This window comes from Tachysurus fulvidraco, chromosome 2, assembly GCF_022655615.1.
Source record: "Tachysurus fulvidraco isolate hzauxx_2018 chromosome 2, HZAU_PFXX_2.0, whole genome shotgun sequence".
NCBI classification, from domain to species: domain Eukaryota; kingdom Metazoa; phylum Chordata; class Actinopteri; order Siluriformes; family Bagridae; genus Tachysurus; species Tachysurus fulvidraco.
In genome coordinates, this window is record NC_062519.1 from 14,067,189 (window position 1) to 14,091,169 (window position 23,981).

The 23,981-nt window shown below is 39.0% G+C and overlaps 1 protein-coding gene and 1 long non-coding RNA gene across 7 annotated transcripts; one reads left to right on the forward strand and one right to left on the reverse strand.

Moving 5' to 3' along the window:
- Positions 1-1,450: 1,450 nt before the first annotated feature.
- zmynd8 (zinc finger, MYND-type containing 8) lies at positions 1,451-23,057 on the forward strand. Of its 5 annotated transcripts, none has more exons than XM_047810038.1 (20): positions 1,451-1,483; positions 8,846-8,916; positions 9,003-9,154; positions 10,172-10,393; positions 12,428-12,541; positions 12,752-12,844; positions 12,956-13,043; positions 13,136-13,191; positions 13,701-13,778; positions 13,876-13,991; positions 14,081-14,571; positions 15,837-15,974; positions 17,392-17,547; positions 17,985-18,527; positions 19,355-19,813; positions 19,959-20,161; positions 20,413-20,493; positions 20,594-20,672; positions 20,837-21,076; positions 21,254-23,057. In XM_047810038.1, exons 2-20 carry the CDS (start codon positions 8,892-8,894, stop codon positions 21,427-21,429), a joined length of 3,510 nt encoding a protein of 1,169 aa, XP_047665994.1. In that variant the 5' UTR covers positions 1,451-1,483; positions 8,846-8,891; the 3' UTR covers positions 21,430-23,057. The 5 variants fall into 5 exon arrangements, with proteins under 5 accessions (XP_047665994.1, XP_027032212.1, XP_047665995.1 ...); XM_027176411.2 differs by lacking the exon at positions 1,451-1,483 and adding an exon at positions 3,737-3,866; XM_047810039.1 differs by lacking the exon at positions 1,451-1,483 and adding an exon at positions 3,737-3,866 and having other exon boundaries at positions 10,250-10,393.
- On the reverse strand, positions 8,975-23,957 carry LOC113661888. 2 transcript variants are annotated; one of them, XR_007139940.1, is made up of 3 exons: positions 19,313-19,450; positions 19,097-19,172; positions 8,975-9,104 (listed from the first exon to the last, which is right to left on the reverse strand). It is a non-coding gene; the product is annotated as an uncharacterized LOC113661888 (long non-coding RNA). The 2 variants fall into 2 exon arrangements; XR_003445124.2 differs by lacking the exons at positions 19,097-19,172; positions 19,313-19,450 and adding exons at positions 23,363-23,491; positions 23,606-23,957 and having other exon boundaries at positions 8,976-9,104.
- Positions 23,958-23,981: the final 24 nt, after the last annotated feature.

The window sequence follows — 23,981 nt, forward strand, 5'->3', positions numbered from 1 at the left end:
TTGGGCAGCATGTTCATGACTTTTTGATGTAAATGTAGGTGAATATTTCATTTCTATGTATATTCCTTTGTATAGGGTCCTCCAATGTAAATGTGTGTGTCTCTCTGTGCATGTGTGTATTTGTCTGTGTGTGTCTCTGTGTGTGTTTGTCTGTGTGCGTGTGTGCATGTAACACGCACGCACACACACAGAAACACACCCCACACTCATGATGTATGTGGGGTGTGTGTCTCTGTGTCTGTGTGTGTGCACGTGTGTGTGTGTGTGTGTGTGTGTGTGTGTGTGTGTGTGTGTGTGTGTGTTTTGATTTATTAATGCAGCAGGGAGTCTTACAGACAGCTGTCCTCTGCAATCTCCACACTGAAAAAGTCGACTAGGTCAATAGCTTCCTCTAGTGGTTAGCTTACAACACTAAAGTCACTAAAGCACAGCTTAGGCTGCTGTGTAGTACAACATGTATGTGCTCATACAGATAATAATCATACATATAATATGCTTATACAGATCAGCATGCAAATATAAAGAAAATATACTGGACAAATATCGCCATGCAGAGAAAAGTGCAAACGTGTATAGCTATTAAATCACACTACACTACCTACATGTATCAAGGAGATACCACCAGGTCACAGTTTAATTGTACTATTGTTAAAAAAGTGCATTTCATGGTAATTCAATATAGTAACACCTCAGTAAATATAAAACCATTATTTTGTACTTGTATATAATGGGTTTTATATTTACTGAGATGTTATTATATCGAATTATAGTAGTTATTATGGTGTCAGAGTTTTATGGCTACTAGTATACGTAAAATTCAAAACCAGAGGGTATAATGCTTGCATCTACAGAAATGTTTGTTAAGAGAAGCATTAATTGCATGTATAAATATATAGCATGACATTTCATTAGTCATACTATATATTTACATATGCAAGAAATGTTTGATAAAAGCATTAGATAGATAGATAGATAGATAGATAGATAGATAGATAGATAGATAGATAGATAGATAGATAGATAGATAGATAGATAGATAGATAGATAGATAGATAGATAGATCGATCGATCGATCGATCTACCAGAAGTGCAAAATGTAGCAGTTGTGCAAAAGTGCAGATAAATATCTAGCATATTTACAGCAAGTGGTATATATGGAAGCATATACAGTGAACGAATATAAAGGCTATAACAGTGCACAGATGTGTGTACATATACATCAATTGCATGTATAAATATATAGCATGACATTTCATTAGAAAGATCCTAAAGTCATTTGAGAAAGTAATTTTTTTTGCTCTAACACAAAACAACTCATGCTTATTAAACTTCTGCAACTTAAATGCAACTGTGCTTGCATTTAATGTTAGTAGCTTGTTGAGCTGATGACCTGGGTCAGGTGACTCAGGTAGGTTAATCAGTGCAGTGCACAGGAAGACACTGGTCTAGAGGACAGGGAAGCACTACATTGCATACATTGCAGGTTTGTGTATTAAGTGTTAAGATGAATCATCTTTATAGTCCTGGGATTATTTTGTCAGCCCACCCTGTTTGTGTTATCACGTGCGCTAGGCAGGTACCTGTCCTCGAGGCGTCGCGCGTGCGTTTTTGGGTCTGAGGTAAACTTTTGTCGAGACTTTTAGCATGAGTTTTTACTTACATTTTTTTACTTAAAACATCGTCACGGTTGCAGACTGAGTTAAAAATGGAAACTAAATTGAGTTCTGGCCAGCTCATTAAACTTAAACTTAAACTAATTTTGAACTCTGCTTAGCTGTAAAACTTTGTTTTATTCTCAGCTAGTATGCTGGGAGAGTTTTCATTGACTTGCAAAATAAAATAAAATAAAATAATAAAAAATAAAAAAAAATCCTGTGAGAAAAACACTATTATGATAATATATCTTAATATTTATTTTGTCAATATACCATTTAATACTGGCATACAAACACCATTATATTTACTACATTGTGTTTATTCACATTTGCCACCAAAACACACAGGTTTCAAATTACTAACACTCAAAAAAATCGAGTACAGTAATTTTTACATTCATTTTAAAGTCAGCTACATTAATGATACCCATCATTCTCTGTATGCTATTACATTATTATGCTTAGAAAACAATCAGCTCCCTTTGACAGTAGGACTGGGATGATTTGATTGTTTTGAAAGAATTAAGAGTTCTAAACAAATAACCTGATGGAGACCAATTTTGAGCATGAACATTTGACCGATCGTGACATTTTACACACATGGATACCTGGATCTTTATTTTCTTCTTTCCATTTCTGCCCAGGCACAAGCGTTGCAGGTTGAATAAGAAATAACATGCAGCTTGGTTTCGGACCCGTGACTATAGGTGGCGTCTGGTTTTTCCATCAAAAAAGAATATTTTCTGCCAGATAAATGAATAAATCATTACTATGATTCATCAAAACACCCTTGACACACTCAGGTACATCACAGTGTGCTTTAGTGTTTCAAAATAACACTTGCACTTTGCAAACTATTTAGGTACATTAGAGACACAGATCCTGTTACATTCCCTACCACTTTAGATCCAACAGGGTGGCAACAATAAAAAATCTTTAAAAGCCCACTTTTATGCCACTTTGTCTTCATTAATAATCATTTGAAATATAATACACTTATCTATTGTGGTCTACTCTGTCATCACTGGATAGTGGATATGATTTTGCACCGTATTTTTGAATCATTGTCAGCAACACTAAAATGCCATATACTGTGTCTGACTTATTTATGTTTGAATCAGTCGTGGATGTTGGTAATATATAAGCAATCGGGGTACAGGTTGGTTGATGGTCTACTATAAAAGTAGTTTGGCTCGTTGTCTACACCTAAAGTTTCTTTCGTTTCTTTTCTTTCTTTAGATGATTAATGAATATCATACTAATCATACTATATGAATACCATACTATAGATGCAAGTAATTTTATATTTTTTTAAGATGTATGAGATATGTTTTATAAGATCATGAGAATATATATATATATATATATATATATATATATATATATATATATATATATATATATATATATATATATATATATAATAAATACTTTTGTCGATAACATTTTTTGGCCATTTTACAATTCATAAATAGTTTAAAATGGGGAGGTTAATGAAGGATTTAAGGATAAGAAAATAGAGGGGGTAACATTAGGTCATAGGCTGTTGTAAATCTGAGATAGGCATTTAAAGGTTTAAAGTTCCGTCTTCCATAAAATGACTAGTTCTGTTATCCATGAGCTGTAAGCTGACAAATTCTGAAAGTCCTGAAAACCTAAAATATTATAAAGTAATTACATTATTGTAGATACATTTGCATTATATGATGTTTCTTGGTATCTCATTTAAACAGGAACTGTGAAAACAATGGCCTTTTTCAGTGGATTGCTTTGACATTGTGTCAAGGATTCCTTATGTGTGTGTTGTCTATCTGTCTGTCTGTGTGTGTGTGTCTGTCTGTCTGTTTTAACTTACTCAGCCTAAATAATGGTTTTTAAAAAAAGTTCATATGTGGGAAAAGATCTTGTTCTTAAATCGGTTTTGTCTTTTCCAATATGGATTCATTGGTCAAGGCCTAGTTCTTTTTAGCCGTACCCGTAACCCAGCTTTGGCTGAACAAAAGACACTTAGCCAGGAAGCATTTCAACCAATCAGCTGCCATGTTCCAGCTTGCCAGTGAGCATTGTCCAATCACAGCAGGCTTTTGGCTCGGCTGCCTCGGAGTGCCGAGGCAGTGCTTATGCAGTGAGAGAGGACTGAGGGCTGTCCTCCATGTTTTAATAAGCACTGACATTACACACAAGTCTTTTCTAAGCCATGCATCCACAGAGGTAAGTTTGCTTTCTATGCTTTCACTTTCTGTTTAACAAATCTGCTAATTATGTACAAGGTGTTAACACAAATATATAATGTTTTTATTCTGGGGGGAGGTGGGAAAATCCTGTACCAACAGCACAGAGCTGGATCCTGACATGAACAGGACTCAACAGCAGTGTGTTTCATTTTGTGTTTCTCTCTGCTGTGTTTATAACCCCTTGTTAAGCTGTGAGTGTACCCAGGACGAGAATGGACCTCTGTGCTTTTTCTCAGCTGTAACACTGAGCAGGAATTCAGGAGTGGTGTAGGCCAAGCCTCTCAAAATGGAAGGCCTTGTATGTGTAAGGGGAAACCCAGGCTGCAGAATGGCCTGCATTATAAGCAATACTGCAATTATATTGAAGTTTATTGCTGATCTTGTCTATTGTAAGTAAGACAATAAGAAGTGCGACATTTTGCTTTGGATCTATTAATCTTCTGTCAACAAAACTGCAGATGGCCTATAACTGACACACGTAACTGTACATAGTGTATGGACCTGGCTTTCTGTACTGTGCATTGATGGCACTGTGACACTGGTTTTTTTTTTAATCATGGATAGGATTTGGCAGCCATTTTAGGTAGCTTCTCTTTTTTTTTGCCCATGTAGTAGGGCCTGGTACTGTATACTTAAAACACTCAGGAAGGACAAAAATAACATCCAAATTAAGCTGAATTAGTTGGAGGTAAAAAGGCGTCTTACGTTTCATAAATTAAAGATATTTTAGGTTGAAAATGTATCAAAATATTAAGCATCTGAACTGTGAAATTAGATTAGATAAATTAGAAATCAGCTAGGGTTGCAAAAAGATCGAAATATATAATCGATATTGGACAACTTCTGACATTGCAGGCTACAACATGCCATGAATTTCATTATGTTTCGGTGTTGCTTGTTTTGGTCATTTTAACCAGCATGAGCATTTTTCAGTCGAACAAACCAGCATGTTTCAGTGAATCGTTTGAACTAAAACAATTTAGTTCAAATAAATAAAAAAAATACTGTCACCGAAACCACCTCTCTTGTTATTGGTCATGGTTAGAGGAAGTTTTGCTCAAATAATGAATCTGGATGCATTTTCGAAACCAAAATCCTGACCTGAGCTTTTTTTTTTTATTATTCGATCCACAGATAGCCGTTCTCATCAAATTCATTTCATTTGTTTGATAACACCTCCATTGCCAGATCTGATGAAAGCCTTCTGTTTAATTCTGACTGATTGTCTGACTTTACCTGATTAAACACTGTGTTTGTTTAGATCTCAGATCAATGCTTTGGAAATCCAATGCAAATCCAATGTTTTGGAAATCTAAGTAGTTTCAAGTAGTTCCCTCGATTACTCGGGGGTTGTTCACAGTTATCTGGATTTTGTTAGTTGTCCACTCGATTGACCCACTGGCAATAGTGACAACAAAATATGCAGACTGTAGATAATTACTTTATACAGTAACGTTTGGGCTACATTTATTATTTAACAAAATCAGTGGTGTCAGTCTTGAAATAGCATTAGCATAAATGTAGATTGTACATGCCTTGTTGTCACAAACGACAACTCTGTACAATTTGAGACCTGCTTTTCTGTGGCTTCACAGAAAATTGGTTGAATTTTTGTTCATTCTGCTTAGACTCTTTTTAGACATACATAGTGCTATCTAAGTGTCAATTTAGCACATCTGATTGTTTAGTACTTTAATGAAGCCCCTAGCATCAAGGATTCAAACTATTTGTAATACTAAAGATCTGGCATTTAAGATTGGTTCTATAGTATTTATATATAAACCACACTCAAAATAACAATACTATACTATAAAACTATTGTAATTATGAAAAACAAGCCAAGATTGGCTTTATGTTAGAAGATGTAGTTTTTGATTTCCACAGCCTTCTAATTGTATTGTTAGGTGTGGAGGTTTCCAGAAAAAAATGGTATGGTAATTTGCTCATTTTGCCATTGTCACTGTAAGAGGGAAAAAAATAAAGTTTGTTGATTAAATGTAAATTAGGCCTATTGTTATTTGCATATAGTAATAGTAGGAAAATCTATATAGGTGGTTTCTTTGTTAGTTTGCGTATGTCAGTCGATAAATGCTGAGTATTTTTAAAAGCAGCTGTTTCCTATAAGGCAGGTTACATTTTCCTTTTGGTTCTTTGTCTCTATGCTCTATGTGGGAGTATGTGCATGTGTGTGTGTGTGTGTGTGTGTGTGTGTGTGTGTGTGTGTGTGTGTGTGTGTGTGTGTGTGTTTCTAAGGCCCTCACTGCATTCTTGCGGGCTGCTCTGCTGGCAAAGCTTGCATTCTCAAAGTGGCCACAGAAAGCTATAGAAAATGGATGCCCCTCACTGCTCTTAGATATTAGACAAGGCATGGGGATAGCAGGTAATCTGAAGTCGTTCTAGCGCTAGAGAGAATATATATATGTATGTAGCCTTGTCAGTGAAGGCTTAAAGAAGCAGAGTGTGATTTGGAGTGTGTTTTTGATGGCGGATGGCAGCAGCAGCCCTCCCTGCATTGCAGCAGTGGATCAGAGCAGAGCGGAGAGAGCAGGGAGAGCCAGCATGCCACACAGCACCGAGCGCCCAATCACGCGCCTCCGTGTGGCTCTCAAACCAATCGGCAGCCCACAGCTGAGGTTAAAGATTGACAATTGCACCGAGAGCGGCAGGGAGAGAGAGCAAGGCCCTTCTGGAAAATTCTGCACCCATCTTTGTCTCATCCCTTACCAGCTATTATAATTGAAAGGAAAAAGAATCCATATAAAAAAAGCCCTGCCTGAAGAACCTGTTCACTGTGCACGTAAAGAAAAATAAGGTACGCTGTTATTATGCATCATGCGATTGTTTAAGTTCATGTGCTGGTTAGTGCGATGTCAGTTTATGTGACGAGGAAAATGATTATATCCGTGTCATGCTGCTTTGCCGTGCGAAGGTTTAATGCCAGGTGAAATGGTGCTATTGATTGTGGGAGTAGAAATGGCTGTTGCTGAGGATGGGTGGTGCATGCATGGTGGATGAGAGGAGGAGGCCAAGATGGCAAGTGCACAGCCTCTGAAAATGTTGTCTTGTGCGAGTGTGTGTGTGTATGTGTATGTGTGTGCTTTCATTTTTTTTTTGTCCCCCAGAAATGCAGAAGGGAGAAGGGAAGAATCAAACCATCATGATATTGCTGCCTTGACAGGAAGATGATTATCCTGGAACTGGAATTCTCCAGCTTAATTGTATCCAAAAGATCCTTATAATACCGTGTTATTAACCGTAATCGAATGACGTGTTTAAGATTCGTGAGTCATAGGGTACAAAGCGTGCAGAAATAGGCATTGCATTACTACCCCCCTTCACTTATGTTTAGACTGGATGAGAGCACAGACAGCTGATAGCAGGTGGTTGTTTTGTTTTGTTGATGGAAAGACCAGGGCATGGTGTAGAGGGTTGAAAACAGCACAACAGCAATGTCTGAGTGTCATTTATTGCCTAACCTGTGACAACACAATTATTATAATGGCTTGAACTATTGCAGTGGACTAAAAACTGCTGTATACTGATAATGTACACCGTATACTGCATTGCTATATAATAATAATAATATAGCTTGCCACATATCTTTATGAATAAGGCCTTCTCTTACTTTTCATGGAATATAGAAATATACTTTTATATGTATTTTCCAGCAGACTGGTTATAAAAACTACCTTTGTTTGCCTCAAGCTGTCCTTGTGACTAGGCTGTGTGTTGGTGGTGGAGTGAGGGAAGGCAATATCATCCCCACCCTCTGGATACATTATTCATTTTGCAGAGGCAACCATTTCCTTCATTATCCACTATCTGTTTACCTCCTACCCTGCTTATATTTATATGTTTTGTTGAGTTTGTTCTCTTAAAGCATGCACATCTACATCAAAAAAAGGAAAGTATGAAGCAAACATGAACTTGGCCTCTCTGATCTAATTGTCTGGGAACCGCATGTTTTTGTGTGCCATCTGGTTTGGCTCAGACGTTTTACCTTCATTTAACCGCAAACAAATGAAAGACTTTCTTGTCCAAATTTTTGTATTAAACCTGATTGCAGCATGCTTTTTGGTCAGTGTATGTCTGTGCACGCCAGACCTCTCTTGTTTTGAAAAGTCTCCTGCAGTGACACTGAGGGAGACCCTGGGCTTTTGTCAAAGAAGCTCTTTCACTGAGAACCCTCTCTCTCTTCCACACTCAAAGCAGAGGAAATAATAAACCGGACAAGACGAAATTCATCGAGACTACTTGGTTGCGTCAAAGTTTCCGCTAGCCGTCTAACCACCACAGTACTTTTACGTGACCTGCTCAACGGATCGATTGAGATTTTAATGCGAAACCACTGACAAATAAGACTGTTTCTCTGCATGCATTTATTATTAGCAGGGATGAGTACAAGTTTGTGATTTTGGTGCTTGTTAAACGAGGAAATTACTTTTCGTATTAGTATGCTGTCATCAAACATAGTTTATAGTAAGCACTAGTGCACGGATTTTGACAGGTACAGCAGTACCGGTGAACATGGTTCATTAAAAACGTGTGCAAGGTGCTGTGAATTGTCCTTTGAGTCACGAGCAAATTGTAGAGCCTGGGGAAAGGAATTGTTCATATCTCAGTGCTCAATGTTTGCAGAAGTGAAGTGCTATCATGTGTGGCATTTCCTCTTTGTACACTTGTACCATTTTAAGTTTTGATGCATCAGTAGTTCCAGTCATGATGAATTTCAAACTGAAACCAAACCCAAACAGAGTACTAAAGATTTGTACTGTGTATATATATATATGACAAAATAGAAATAAAAGAATTATAGACTTCAGAGCAGTGTGGGAAAAGTAGCAAAAACTGGAAAAGCACTCATCTTGAAAAAATGGCATTTTTTTAATACCGTACATTCTGATCAGTTAAACTTTTTTAAACAACGTGTACATAAACATTGTCTGTGTACGGCAGTTTAGCAGACGAGGAGGCGAAGACAGAATCAGATGCGATTGAAGGAATGGAGATTGCCACACGATCCAAAGGTATGAAGAACATAACGCTCGGTAAAATTCATATATGATGCTCACTTGCATTTTCTCTAACCGTCTTGAGTTTTAACTTCATACAGTGTCTGATCCAGGGTCAGTGGAGCGTACCGCCCCAAAGCGCAAAGCACCTAGCCCACCGCATTCGTCCAACGGACACTCTTCTTCAGAAACGTCTCCTAGCCCTGTCAAAAAGAAGAAGAAACCGGGAGCCGTCAACAGCAGCAAAGATCAGGTTCATCGCTTTCTTTAAACTGTTCTAAAACAATAGTTATTAGTAATAGTTACTATAATGATCTTTATCCATTATGTACCATCTGTTGTTATACTGATGCTATTAGGGGTTCAGCTAGAACTATGTCAGACCCCTTGGGCTTGATTTTCAGTCTGCAAATTCAGACTGCAAAAAAAAAATAAAAATTAATAAATAATAATAATAATAAAAAATCCACAGAGAGTTTCTGGAAAATTATTACATATTTAACAGTGTTGCTCATCAGCTGATTTATTTTGCTTCATAGATGAAGTATCTTGGGTGTATCTGTGGACAAGGGTTGTATTTTGAAATGGCAGGTAAATTCTTTAGCCAACTCAAAGACTATGACATGATTATGCCTGCTCTCGGTTTATTTTATCTGTCTGAAGATTGTAGTCGTGCTTTCTTTTATACTGACTAAGTAAAGCACTCAGGATTGCATTACACAGCAAGCGAGGTCAGCCTTTACTGTTGCTGCTGTGCAAAAGTACATTCATCTACAGTACGTCGTAAGCAACGTCTCAGTGATTTCTGATAGACTGCGAAAAATGTCATTTTTATTCAATCAGTCTGATCAGTTTCATCCAAATCTTTTAATTTAATTAGCTATGCAACCGACACAAACTTCAGCAACTATTCAGCATTAATAAATAAATGCCTTTCTATTGCTCTTTTCTCTGCGATCGTTAGACGTTAACTTGGTAGATTAGATTGAAGTTCAGAAAGGAAAAAATTGCTCTTGTAGCTACAAATTCAAGTGCGGTAGAAACTACAGGATACGATGATAGGACGATAACAAGATTTCGGAATGTTTTAAATACAATTTTGCATGGAAATTAAAAAATGCATGTAATGATCACTGAACTTCAATACAAGTGTGCAGAGATTATGTGGGTTTCTAATGTGTACATCTGCGGTGTTACCTCTGTGTGTCATTACCTGCATTGCCTTTATTTTGAAACCCCCGCTCTCTTGTTTTTCTCACCTACGTTCCAGTCCGAACTAAGACATGGTCCCTTTTACTATGTGAAGCAGCCCGCACTCACCACAGACCCTGTTGATGTTGTACCGCAGGACGGCAGGAACGACTTCTATTGCTGGGTGTGCCATCGCGAGGGCCAGGTGCTCTGCTGTGAGCTCTGCCCACGCGTCTACCATGCCAAGTGTCTCAAACTGGCTGCTGAGCCTGAAGGCGACTGGTTCTGTCCCGAGTGTGAGGTATTGGCACACACTTAACACTGCCGTCCGTATGCGAGGTATATCATAAATATCTGCAGGATCGGAAGTGCGTAGATCACAGATACTTGACAGGGGTGTTTTCCCAGCAATATAAATAATTGATCAGCACTTCAAGTGCTAAAAAAGTGACAAAGGTAGCTTTGTTTAACAAACATGTCATGAGTTAATGCATGGTATATTTGTACATTTTGTACACATTCCTAGCTGTGCTTGTGAAAAGATTGCATTCTGCGAGTACGCCACTGCTACGTCCTGTCTAAGAGTTTTCAAAGCTACGCAGGAAAGCGCTTGCTTTATTGTTGGGAGATTTGAGTCACAGTGATGTCACAGCCATCCCAATATGGCCAGGCTTTCTGGGTGGGAGACATGCACTGTAATTACAAGTTCTCCTTTCAGCTGGTCATAAGCTACTGTGAGATCATGTATGTTGAAGAGAAACGGTACTGCTATCCTCTGAGGGGGTTTGACTGTTTTTAAAAAGTGAAGCAAGCACTTACTAGCCTTTGCCCTTACCAAGTTGATAGGTGTCATACCTGCCTACCTGCCAGTCTCGGCTTTTTAATATGACCAAGTATGAATAAAGAGAACAACAGGTTCATTAAACAAAAATATACCTGGCCTCGGCTGCTGTGCAGTCTCGCTAATACTCACTAATTCATTTCACTTCTGTACAATAGAACTACTCAACATTACCACACATGAGCTACAAATAGTAATGCACACTCTATACCAGTATATAATAAATAATAGTGTACATGAAAGGTCAAGTGAACCAGAAATTACGTAACTGAAATTGGTCATCAGAGCAGATAAATGAAATTATTGTCCCTATTGATAGCAGCAAAAAAAAAAGGCTTGATACGGTTCTGTTTTTACCATGGGCTGTAAATTCAGAATTCACTAAGAAGCTTATTACATCTTTAAAGGTGGGGTGTACGTTGTTTGAGAAAGGCTTCAGAAAACTGAGTCGGGCCGACAAACAAAACAAACGTGTAGCCAATGAGCAGAAAGGGGCGTGTCTTGAAAGTGTTCAGTGCGCATGCCTGACATTAGCAGAAAGCGATTGAAACATTGACATGCTGGATAAAAACAAAAAGCGAAAAAAGGCTTACGATAAGGAAAGAAGCAGGACCCGTGTTATTATAGGATCAGCTTTCCAGCTCTGGAGAGAACTGAATGTCTTCCGTGTGAAACGGAGCTAAACCTTTCATGGTACAACACACAGTACTACAAAAACACATTTGTATTACTATAGTATTACTCATTGAGTTCATTTATTGATAAAAATATACCCTCGGTCAGCTGCCCCAGCAGGTTCCACCATAGTAGTTGCCTGGGTTATGTATGTATGTTTGGGCGGAGCTATCAAAACAGGGGTGACACTTGTTTGGGTTAGGGGCTTGTTTGGGTTAGGGGAAAATTTGTTAGTTAAGGTGGTAGGGTTAACTTTGTGAGATAGACTACAGACTCTGTACTACGTTTAACAATTATTAAAAACAGGTACGTGCAACCTAACTAGCAGGTGAAGAACTCAAACAACAAAATCACTAGCTAACTTACTTTAAATTTGCAAGAACTATAGACTAATATGATAACAGGCTTAAATAAACCCAAAACATAATTCCACTTACAGCTCTAACGGACACGCGTTTTATCAACTGGCTAGTTATCCTCCAGATAGTGAAGGACCACGTCTTTCTCTCATTTCAGCCGTGTTACGCACATGCCTGCTCGCGGTATGAAGCGTGTCCGCACTATTCTCCGAGATGCACTTGACGGCCTTTTGTGAAACGGAATTTTTTTTTGGACGACCTAGTTAAGGCGGTAGGGTTTCCCAGCTTAGGGGGGCTGCCCGAACTGCAAAGTGCTGCGGGAAACCCTGGGCGTGTTTGTTTTGGTGATTTCTAATGTCAACATTGGCTTTCAAACATCGTGCACCCCGTCTTTAATGTTTGAACATATGTAAAGGGGGTTGAAGAGGTGAGTCAAAATATAATGCATCTTCTTTTTCAGAAAATAACTGTTGCAGAGTGCATCGAGACCCAGAGCAAGGCAATGACCATGCTCACACTGGACCAGCTATCTTACCTTCTCAAGTTCGCCCTCCAGAAGATGAAACAGCCAGGTGTAAGCGCTCGCCGTGGACATTTACTAACGCCAGGACTTTTCCTGACATCCATTTTAGCCTTTAACTTGTATAGTGTTTTTCTCATGAGAAGCAGAGTTACGTTAGAGTAAATCCACAATTCCTTCCATACATGCTGTTTTAAATTATCGAGGAAATTAAATATTTCAACCTATTTCTGTCTCCCTCTGTCTCTCTCTGTCTCTCTCCAGACAGAACCGTTTCAGAAGCCAGTGTGTCTGGATCAGCATCCTGATTATGCTGAGTATATTTTTCATCCCATGGATCTCTGTACATTAGAAAAGGTAATCAAGAAGAAAAAAAACCCCCAAAAAATCATCTTGCTCTAATATGTCATCTGCTTTGGACTGGAGCTGTTTAATGATTTATTTTTCCCCTTTTTCATTCCTATTTAGAATATCAAAAAGAAAATGTATGGCTCTACTGAAGCATTCCTGGCTGATGTGAAGTGGATTTTACACAACTGCATTATTTACAATGGAGGTTGGATATAAAACCGATTCATATACTGTATGTAAATGTGCTGCTGTTATTGATTTGTGTGGGGAAAAAAACTATTTGTTCATATTTTCCAGGAAACCATAAGCTCACCACAACAGCTAAAGTTATCATAAAGATCTGTGAACATGAAGTGAGTGTAACAGGGTTTAAAACTTTTAGATGAATGCAAAAGTTCAAATGAAATATGCAAATTTGGTGCCAGTTTTTTCAGATCTCTATCTATCTATCTATCTATCTATCTATCTATCTATCTATCTATCTATCTATCTATCTATCTATCTATCTATCTATCTATCTATCTATGTGGTTATGTGGTTATCTATCTATCTATCTATCTATCTATCTATCTATCTATCTATCTATCTATCTATCTATCTATCTATCTATCTATCTATCTATCTATCTATCTATTTATTTATGTGGTTATGTGGTTATCTATCTATCTATCTATCTATCTATCTATCTATCTATCTATCTATCTATCTATCTATCTATCTATCTATTTATTTATGTGGTTATGTGGTTATCTATCTATCTATCTATCTATCTATCTATCTATCTATCTATCTATCTATCTATCTATCTATCTATCTATCTATCTATCTATCTATCTATCTATTTATTTATTTATTTGTACAGATGAATGAAATTGAGGTCTGTCCAGAGTGCTATCTTTCAGCCTGCCAGAAAAGGGACAACTGGTTTTGTGAGCCGTGCGTAAGTAGTACTTACTATATAAATATGTGATTATTAATCCATTAATTAATGTTATTAAAATCAAGTGACTTAACAGCCTATTTAATATTTAATTTAGAGTAACCCTCATCCCCTAGTGTGGGCCAAACTTAAAGGTTTTCCATTCTGGCCTGCCAAAGCTCTACGAGACAAAGACGGGCAAGTAGATGCACGATTCTTTGGACAACATGACAGGTATATTATTAAAAATCTGCACATGCTTATCATCTCCATTACTGCGTTCTGTTCATTTATGCTGCATTTCTTTTTTTTTTTATTTTCAGGGCTTGGGTCCCAATCAATAACTGCTACCTCATGTCTAAAGAGATTCCTTTCTCCGTAAAGAAGACCAAAAGCATCTTCAACAGTGCTATGCAGGAGATGGAGGTCTATGTGGAGAACATTCGGAAAAAATTCGCCATCTTCAATTACGCCCCGTTCCGCACACCCTACACGCCCGACAACCAGTTCCAAATGCTACTCGACCCAGCAAACCCCGGCGCTGGCTCATTCAAACCTGAAAAACAGGAGAAGATCAAGCTTAGCTTTGATATGACAGCAGCACATGTAGGCAAGGGCGTCGTGCCAGCCGGCATGGGTGGTGGAGGGACTACCGGTAGGCGTATCACTATGCCAGACATACCACGATCACCGATGAGCACTAACTCTTCCGCCCATACCGGCTCTGACGGCGAGCAGGAAGGCGGAGAAAAGAGCCAGACCAGAGCACTTCTGCAACACCACAGCACAGGAGAAGAATCTCTCGATAGCACAGGTAGTACTTCACTATACTGATAGTCAGATTAGGTTAATATTATGTTCTATTGTACATTTTTATCTAGGTTTCTCTCTGAAAACATGCCAAATTGAGCTTTGATTGAAACCGAATTTTTATATTTCTTCTGTAGTATGATTTTTATCTTAATCTTAATCATTTCTGGTCCTTGAATTCAGATTCTAATTTTTAAAAAAAAACTGGAAGAAAATCTGCAGCTTGCCTTAAGATTGCGGTGCTCATTTCTATTTCTATTCCTAAAGTTTTCGCAACTGAAACCAGTTAACATTATTTTAAAATGTAGATTTGATTTTTTTATACCACGTCAACATGTTAGCTGTTAGTCAGACCTGCAGGTAAATTGGTGTACAGTCCTAATACTTTATGCTTGTTTGATGTTACTGAGATTTCGATTTAGCCCGTTCATTTCACATAAACTGTTAATTAGGCTGCCGATGGCTAAAAACGATATATATACTTTAATACCTTTTCTGTTCCACCTTGACTAAACCTGCATATTGGAGTCGAATCCACCTTGTTAGCAAAAGAAAAAACTAAAATAGATTTTCATGAGCTTTCGGTTTTCGTTGAGCATTTTAACCTTCTTAAAGGTGGGGTGTACGTTGTTTGAAAGCCAATGTTGACATTTGAAATCACCAAAACAAACACGCCCCTAACCCAAATGGGTCCCACCCCTGTATTGATAGCTCCGCCCACACATACACACTGTACGTAACCCAGGCAACTAATGGAAAGAAATGCATCTTTATCATAGCTGAAGGGAAGAACAATACGATTGCAGATAAACAAACAAGCAAAAATGACGCACAAGCATAACCATGCAAAGGACGGCATATATTAGTTCTGTGAAACAAAGCAAAACCAACCTAACCAAAACCAGCTATCGAGAAGGAAAAAAGCGACCTCAGCGTCCTATCGCAAGGCCTTCCCGCTTCTTCGGTTCTCTCCAGCGCTGGAAAGCTGATCCTATATTAACACAGGTCCTCTTTCTTGCCTTATCTTAAGCCTTTTTTCGCTTTTCGTTTTTATCCGCCATGTCAATGTTTCGATCGCTTTCGGCTAATGTCACTGAACACTCTCTCCGCCACATATTGAAAAAACATGCCCCTTTCTGCTCATTGGCTACACGTTAGTTTTGTTTGTCGGCCAGAGTCAGTTTTCTGAAGCATTTCTCAAACAACGTACACCCCAGCTTTAACCTTTTATATATGCATCCAAATTAAGCAGCCCCTTGGTGTCCACAGCGTCCCCTTCTGCTCCACGAGCCGGTCCTGCAGGCAGCGCAACGGACAGCCCCAAACCGTTTCACTGTACAGTCCCAAACACACCCATTAAACAGGAGAAGACCCCCACTACAGGCAGCATCTTAAATCTTAATCTTGGTAAGCTGTTTCTTCTCTAATTAAAGCTGTACTGTGAATATATCTCATAAATCTGAGTAAATTGTAAACAGTGAATTTGTACGGTGCAAATATATGTAAATATTCTGAGTTCTGAGTATGAAGGCATTTGTATGGTGCAAGACAGATAGCAGAAGTGTGACAGTGTGATGGAAGTGTGATGTGAGCTGTAGATTTGTAAAGTTCATGAGTAGGTAGGAAAGGGGGATGCAAAATGGACAGAGTTCTACATCTTGACAGCCTGATGGATGAAGCTGTTTAAGAGTCTTGTGGAGCGAGCCTGGAGGCTCCGGGACCTTCTCACTGAAGTGTCTTGACTTGTGTGAGCGATGCTGATGGCTCTGCTAGTGAGGCAGGTGTGGAAGATGTCCATAAGGAAGTGCAGAGAAACACAGATGATCTTGCAAGCTGCATTCACTCAGCGTTGCAGTCTTTCGACAGGAGGCAGTGCAGCTTCCGTACCACACAGTGATGCAGCTGGTGAGGATGCTCTCAATGGTAGAAGGATGGGAGGTGAGACTCTTGCTTTCCTCAGTTTTTGGAGGAAGTAGAGGTGTGACTGAGATTTGTTGGCCAGCTATGTGGTGTTTGTCATCCAGGAGAGGTCCTCAGAGATATGCACCTGTAGGACATTAGTGCTGCTCACCTTCTCCACAGAGAGGGGTGCTGTGGAGGTCCGGTTCTAAATTCGATGACGATTTCTTTGGTCTTCCCCACGTTGAGGAAGAGGTTGTTGTCAATACATGACTGGACCTCCTTGACTCGCTCCTGTAGTTTGTTTCGTTGTTGTGGTGATGAGGCCCACGACAGTCGTGTCCTGCAAACCTGAAGATGCGTTTTTTTTAACTGTACAGAATCGTGGCTCAACAGGGTGAAGAGAAGCAGGCTGATCACACACTTGTGGCGCCCCTGTGGTTAGCGTGGCGATCTTAGATGTTTTTCTGCCAATCTGTATATTTTGTGGTTTCTCTGATAAGAAGTTCACCACCCAGTTACAGAGGAGTCCCAGGTGTCTGAGTTTGTTTATTAGCTGCTGGGGGATGACAGTATTAAATGCTGAACTAAAATCCAAGAGCAGCATTCGCACATAGAGTCTTTGAAGTCCAGGTGTGTAAGAGCTGTATGGAGAGCGGCTGAGACGGCATCCTCCTTGGACCTGTTGGTACTGTACGGACACCGGAATGGGTCGTGGCGGGAGGAAGAATGGATTTTATGTGTTGCACGACCAGTCACTCAAACTCTTCATAATGATAGGGGTCAGTGTGACAGGCCGGTAGTCGTTGTGACCAGATGGATGCGGCTTCTTTTATTGTTGTGGCCTTTAAATGTCATGATTTCTAAAACCTGTGCTGATCCCCACATGCGTATGTATGTCTGGCATATCTCTATCTCGTTTCAGACCGCAGTAAGGCCGAGATGGATCTAAAGGAGCTGAGTGAGACTGTGCAGCAGCAGCAGGGAGCTCAGGCCTCACTCACGTCCCCTAAAAGACAGATCAGGAGCCGCTTCCAGCTCAACCTCGACAAGACCATCGAGAGCTGCAAAGCACAACTGGGTGAGCTTACAGACACGAACAAATTGAACAAATCAGAAATCAATGCCTAAATTCACTCAGGAATATTTTTTTTGTGGATTAAACTAAAGCCAACCTTACTTTTAGCTTACCCGATAATTAATGATACAGACTAGCTTGCATTCTGTGAGCCTTGATGATAGCTTTCCCAATAGAAACTAGATCTAGACAAATCTAAAACAAAATATAACAAAAAAAAGTGAAGGAGGTTGGATATTTTAAAAATTGAGAGTAAAATGTATACATTAATATACTGTTTTTAGATAGGCAAGTTAAGTCACTTCTCGACCTCCAGGAAAATGTAGATTTTTATAGGATCTAAGTCTGTTTTCTGTGTAGAAGGCGATTGTTGTTTCTGACTGACATGAAAAAAAAGAAACCATGCCTAAGATGCCACTTCTCACCTCTGCTCTAAACAGGTATAGAGGAGATATCAGAGGATGTGTACAAAGACGAGGAACACAGCGACTCGGACGACTCTGACAAGTCTGACTCCAGTGACAGCGAGTACGCCAGTGACCACGATCAAAAACCAAAGAGCACCAAGGATTCAGCTGCTGATGAAAAACCAGAGAAAGAACCATCAAAAAAGAAGCCCAAACCAACATCCCCTGCTGGCGAAGACAAGGACAGCAGCACAGAATCATCTGGTACATCTAGCTCGCTGACTAAAGCTGAGAAATTGGGAAGTGGTGTCTCTCAAGCCAAAGAAAAGCCAGTTGTTGAGATGGACAAAGAAGCTCCCAAAGCAGCACCGGCGTCTCCCGGTACACGAGAGAAGTCCAAGGCGACAGAGGAAGCCAGGAAGCCTGTGTCTGTCGACGTAGACATGGATTCAGACTCAGAGCGAGAACTAGTGATTGATTTGGGAGAAGAACCAGGAGGAAGAGAGAGGAAGAGGCGCAGGAAAGACTCAGCCGCTGTCACCGCACACAAGGAGCCCGCAGCCTCCAAGACCGAGGGTGAATTCCGCGTCCGCTCAACATCCAAAGACTAAATGTCTAAACCTTAAGAAACTCAATATAATATATCAGACACAGCGCAGACGTTTTTTTCTTCTTCGATTTTAAGCTAATTTAGGAGCTCTCTGAGATCATTCTTAGAATCTTTATGAATACGGACCCTTTAATTGACATCTTTAAATGATGAATATCCCATCGAGGTGGAAGACATTGCAGAGATACTATCATGTCTTTTTTTTATCGTGTCTCTAACAAAATTAAAAAAAATCTAATATCGTGTCTCATGTCACATACTATAAACGGTTTTGCTATTACAATTAGTTTTTAATTTTCAAAACCTCTTCATCCTCCCGAAAGGTCTGTTTTGAGGACGAGTTTTCAGGATATTTGGGATGCAGATCATGTCAATAATCACATCGAGGAAGTTTTAGAGAGAAACAGAGCTCATCGGTATGCTTCACTTGTGTAGCAGTCGCATGCTTGCTCATATATAAGTGGAGTGTATTTAAAGGACACAGGATGTAAAAGACACGTGTTTCTGGTACAGCATACTTTCACTTCACACTCACTTCATCTGGGTAAAGTTTGGCCTGTGACTTCACAAGACTTCGCGAACCAAGCGTGCAAGACGGTGGTCACTTTGTTCTGTAAAAAAAACGGAGCTACTTTAATGTTAATTTAATTAATAACTACAAATATTATAGCAAATTCAAACCGATCTCATATTTAATCGTTATTCAGGATATATTACCAGTGTGGTAACATAACAGCGTGGTTTCTTTTACCTTCTTATACATGCATCTAATTTATATATTTGTATCATTTAGCTAAAGGAGCTCCAGCAGGAAGCCTTGCACCATCACAAACTCCTTCGACACCCTCTTCCACTCCAGGCCTTAAAGACCCTTCTCAGTCTCCCATGGCAGTTCCTCTAAATGTAGTCACCATCCCCGCCGTCCCTAGCAGCACCGCCCTTGTTTCCTCTTCCCTGCCTAACACCGCCCTACCAACAGCCCTGCCTTCCTCCACCCCCACCAGTACGGTGAAGAAACAGCGCCCCCTGTTGCCCCGCGAGAGCGTGCCGGTGGTAGAGCGAGCCGTCGTGTGGAACCCTGGGGCCAAGTTTCAGACGTCTTCTCAGAAGTGGCACATGCAGAAGGTGCAGAGGCAGCAGCAGAGCCACACCCAGCCTCACACTCAGGCACAGACATTATCGCAAGCACAGCAGGCGTCGTCTTCACCGTCTTCTTCCAGCACTCGATATCAGACACGACAGGCTGTTAAGGGTAGGTAGGCCCCAGAATGGGTTTGAACAACGACTTAGACACATTTAATTACACAAACTGTTCCGTGATTCAATTAGTTCAAAACGTCGAATCTTTTGTCGTACCGATATGCAGAACTAAGCTTGTACCGCTTTATTTCTTGCAGCTGTGCAGCAGAAAGATTCCCCACACAGCACCTCGACCTCGGCTGTCACTCTGGTCACCAGCACCCCTGTGTCTGCAGCCATAATGGCAGGCGTCACAGTTAGCTCTTCCTCCTCATCCTCTTCATCCTCCATGGCAGGAGATCTACAAATCCCTACCACATCTGCTGACGTTGCAGCTGACATTGCAAAATATACCAACAAAGTAAGATTCCAGATCTTCTCCGTACTCTTTGAAAAAAAAAAGTTTTAGACAAGTTAATCCAAATATTAATCTTCGGTTTCTTATTAATTTGGGTTTTTAAGAGACGATCTGTGATGTGTACGGGATTTTAAATGATAGCGTGGTTTAAAATTGAATTGGACATCCATCGTTGTGATACCAAGGTCATGAGTTATTAACGAATCATCGATGTGTCACTGATTTGAGCGAATTATTATAACGTGTATCGACAGATCATGGATGCAATCAAGGGGACAATGACGGAAATATACAACGACCTCTCCAAGAGCACTTCAGGAAACACAATAGCAGAAGTATGAAACACTTAAAGATGAATACAGCGCTCATAATAAAATGGTATTATAGCAATTTTTGCCAGCTTTACCTGTGACATGCCCTTATTTTGCCTTTTAGATCAGGCGGTTACGGATCGAAATCGAAAAGCTGCAGTGGCTCCACCAACAGGAGTTATCAGAGATGAAGCACAATTTAGGTTTGTCATTTTTAGTCCACAAAGCACGCACGGACAAATTCTACATTAGTACCCATCTGTGTTTTTGTGCCTTTTCGCACATATCGTGCTGTGAAAATAAGGAAAAGCAAGTTAGCATGGGAAATGAATCCTTTTTACATTTATACGCCTTGCATTTGACGCAGAGCTGACCATGGCGGAGATGCGGCAGAGTCTGGAGCAGGAGCGAGAACGGCTGGTCGCAGAAGTGAAGAAGCAAATGGAGATGGAGAAACAGCAGGCGGTCGACGAGACCAAGAAGAAGCAGTGGTGTGCCAATTGCAAGAAAGAGGCCATTTTCTATTGCTGCTGGAACACAAGCTACTGTGACTACCCCTGCCAACAAGCACACTGGCCAGAACACATGAAGTCCTGCACACAGTCTGGTACGATAACCGTTCATTATCTACTACTGTTGTTTCAGGAATGGACAAATCATAGATTTATTAACTAGCCCAAAGGACTAATATCCTACCCTACCTCTTGGTAGTGAATTGTCCTCTCCTGCTTTCACATATCATTAGATTTGATCTGATTTCTATTTCTATCTGTTTATTTTTTAGCAACGTCATCACAGCAAGAGCCAGACACCGAGTCAAACACAGACGGCATGACTAAGATTTCTGGCCATCCCAACAACAGTCAGAACTCGCCTCGAGAGACTGCAGGAGCTCCTCCTTCAGACAAGGACAGCGATGTGGACAAATCGAAGGACAGTGTCACTGTCAGTGTTTCCTAGCTCACAGCACTTACAATTGCACATATGTACAAAACATAATCAAGTTCTGTCACTACAAACAAAAATACTTTTCATGTTGTCTTGCCAGGATCTGTGTTTAACACTTTGGGAGGCTGATTTACATATTTGCATCAATAATAGTTTCAATAGTTCTCGGTTCTATAAGGCATTAAAGACACAAGCAGACCTCTTTAGAGACTTACTTTTTTTTGTTTTGGTTTTTTTTATTTTTTTTTTATTTTTTACTCGATTCTTAATTGCAGTCCAGAACATTTTTTTCTGATTGGCTTATTCATTTATCTCCTCAGTACCAACACGATTACTGTGAACGATATTTACACAAAGCAGTGGTATTTTTGTGCTTAGTCCATGTTTGTGGGGAATTCGTACAATTATTCAAACGCTATTTGGCTTCAGTGCTTCACTCAAAAACTGTTAAATTTTCGTCTCGCCGTTTAAACGGTAATCCTCTCACCAGCTAGAGTGAAGATATGAAGATATAAACACGTTCATAATTGGAATATATTTGGGTAAATATATGGTTTAGGTGTCAAATGAAACTCCCTGTGGATATTGCTGATCAAGACATAAAATGATGATGTTTACTGTGTTTCGGCTCATACTGAAGAGGCAGTCATGTGTTACATTTTTATTGCAAGTTGCCTATTTCTTAAAAAAATAAAATTATATATATATATATATGGGGGTTTGGTACAAAAATGTGAGAGTTTCATTTTATTTTTTAATAGTTCACAAATTGTAAAAATTAATATTTGTTTATATTCGTATTTAATTCGTCCAACTTTTTGTTTGGTGATATGAAACTCAGACTGCATTATATTTTATTTTCTCTACACACCACTAAAACATTTACTATTCAGAAGGACAAAAAAGTTTGATTAGATCGTCTATAAACATTAGTGTTCCCAAGTGGTGTCATTATGTTGTTTTTTTCTTGAATCAAAGTGTATTAAATATGGCATGGTATAATAATCTCAGTGGATCATATGATACCAGGCTGATTGCTGTTAAAGAATCACACACTTTATTTTTATTATTTAAACACATTTGCCTTCACTCGCACTTTGCCCTTTATGGGTTTTTTATATTTTTTAATTAGTTTTTTTGTTGTTGTTTTTTTTACCTAATTATATCTGACCAAACGGTTTTGTTATATTTGTGCATTAAAATCAGATTAATAATAATATTTCATCTCATTTCACATTGTACATTCGGAATTATGAGACATTTCATTACTGTTTTTCTAACCGGTTGAATCTTACTGTTGAATCATTTTCACAGAGCATTCTGTAATATTTCTGATTTTATTATTTTATTTTCTATCAGAACAGTTAGGTTAATGTTTATAATACCCCTGTATGATCGACAGAAATAGAATGGTCCAGCAAAACTTACCAAAGCTGAGGCTGGAAGATCATAACTGAAATTGGGATGCGTTATTACAGATTATTACAGTACAATAACACCATTACAGCAGCCTCCCTTATATTTACATTGACTGTTGACTGTTCAGTACATCCTTAGCTCTTATAAAGAACTGTTGTATATAATACAATTAAAAAAATTGTTTACATATTGTACAGAAATAAAAAATTCGGTGGTCTTAATGTGCCTTTTCTGTTTTGTGTCTGGTGAAAGACAATATAAAGTTATGCCTTTTATAAAAGGTGTTATATATATATGTATATATATATATATATATATATATATATATATATATATATATATATATATATATATATATATATATATATATATATATGAAGTTTTATAAAAAAGGAAACTTTTTTTTTTTTTTTTACATATTTAGATGGAAGGTGTCACCATCTCGTAACAGTCAGAAAGTGCAGTGTGGTTGAGTTCAGGAGTTCTTCCGTCGTCAGGCTTGCATAAAGTTGGAGTGGAGACTTACTGTATGGGTTAAGGCTCTTTGTTACTGATCAGTGTTGGGCCCTTGGGCAAACCTCAGTCCTCTCTGCTTCATGGATGCTGTCTCATGTCCTCCGAGGAAGCGATGTCCGTACAAATGAATTTCGCTGTGCTGTCATGTATATGTAAAAAAAAATAAAATAATAAAAGCTTCCTTTATATGGCTCTAAACTAAAGCATAAATTATTATATGTGTTTAAATAATAAATTAAAACAATTGAAATACTTTAATGAAATGTGTTTATAGCCACATGGGTCCCTAGTAACAGCGATGTGGTAGCTCAGTGGTTAAGGTGATCGGAAGGTCATTGGTTCGAATCCCAGTCCACCAAGTTGCCGCTGCAAGGCCCTTGAGCAAGGCTCTTAACTCTCAATTGCTCAGGTGTATAAACTGAAATAAAAACGTAAGTCATGTTTACAACAAGACAGCAGTTTAACGCTACATTCAGATTCTTCTTTAAGTAATTTCTGGGAGGACAGTCACACAATTTGAACTTAATTTTATTCTAAAATTTGAGTACACGTTGCATTTATGCCTGGAGGAACCTGGAAGTTCGGGAGCGTTCGTTATTTATTCTTTCAGTATTATAAACACTCACTCC

Bases quoted from the DNA above. Each gene is read 5' to 3' on its own strand.
- zmynd8 (XM_027176411.2), top strand. The intron at 13,992-14,080 runs GTATATTATTAA...TTTTATTTTCAG, and splicing joins TTCTTTGGACAACATGACAG to GGCTTGGGTCCCAATCAATA. The intron at 17,548-17,984 runs GTGAGCTTACAG...TGCTCTAAACAG, and splicing joins GAGCTGCAAAGCACAACTGG to GTATAGAGGAGATATCAGAG.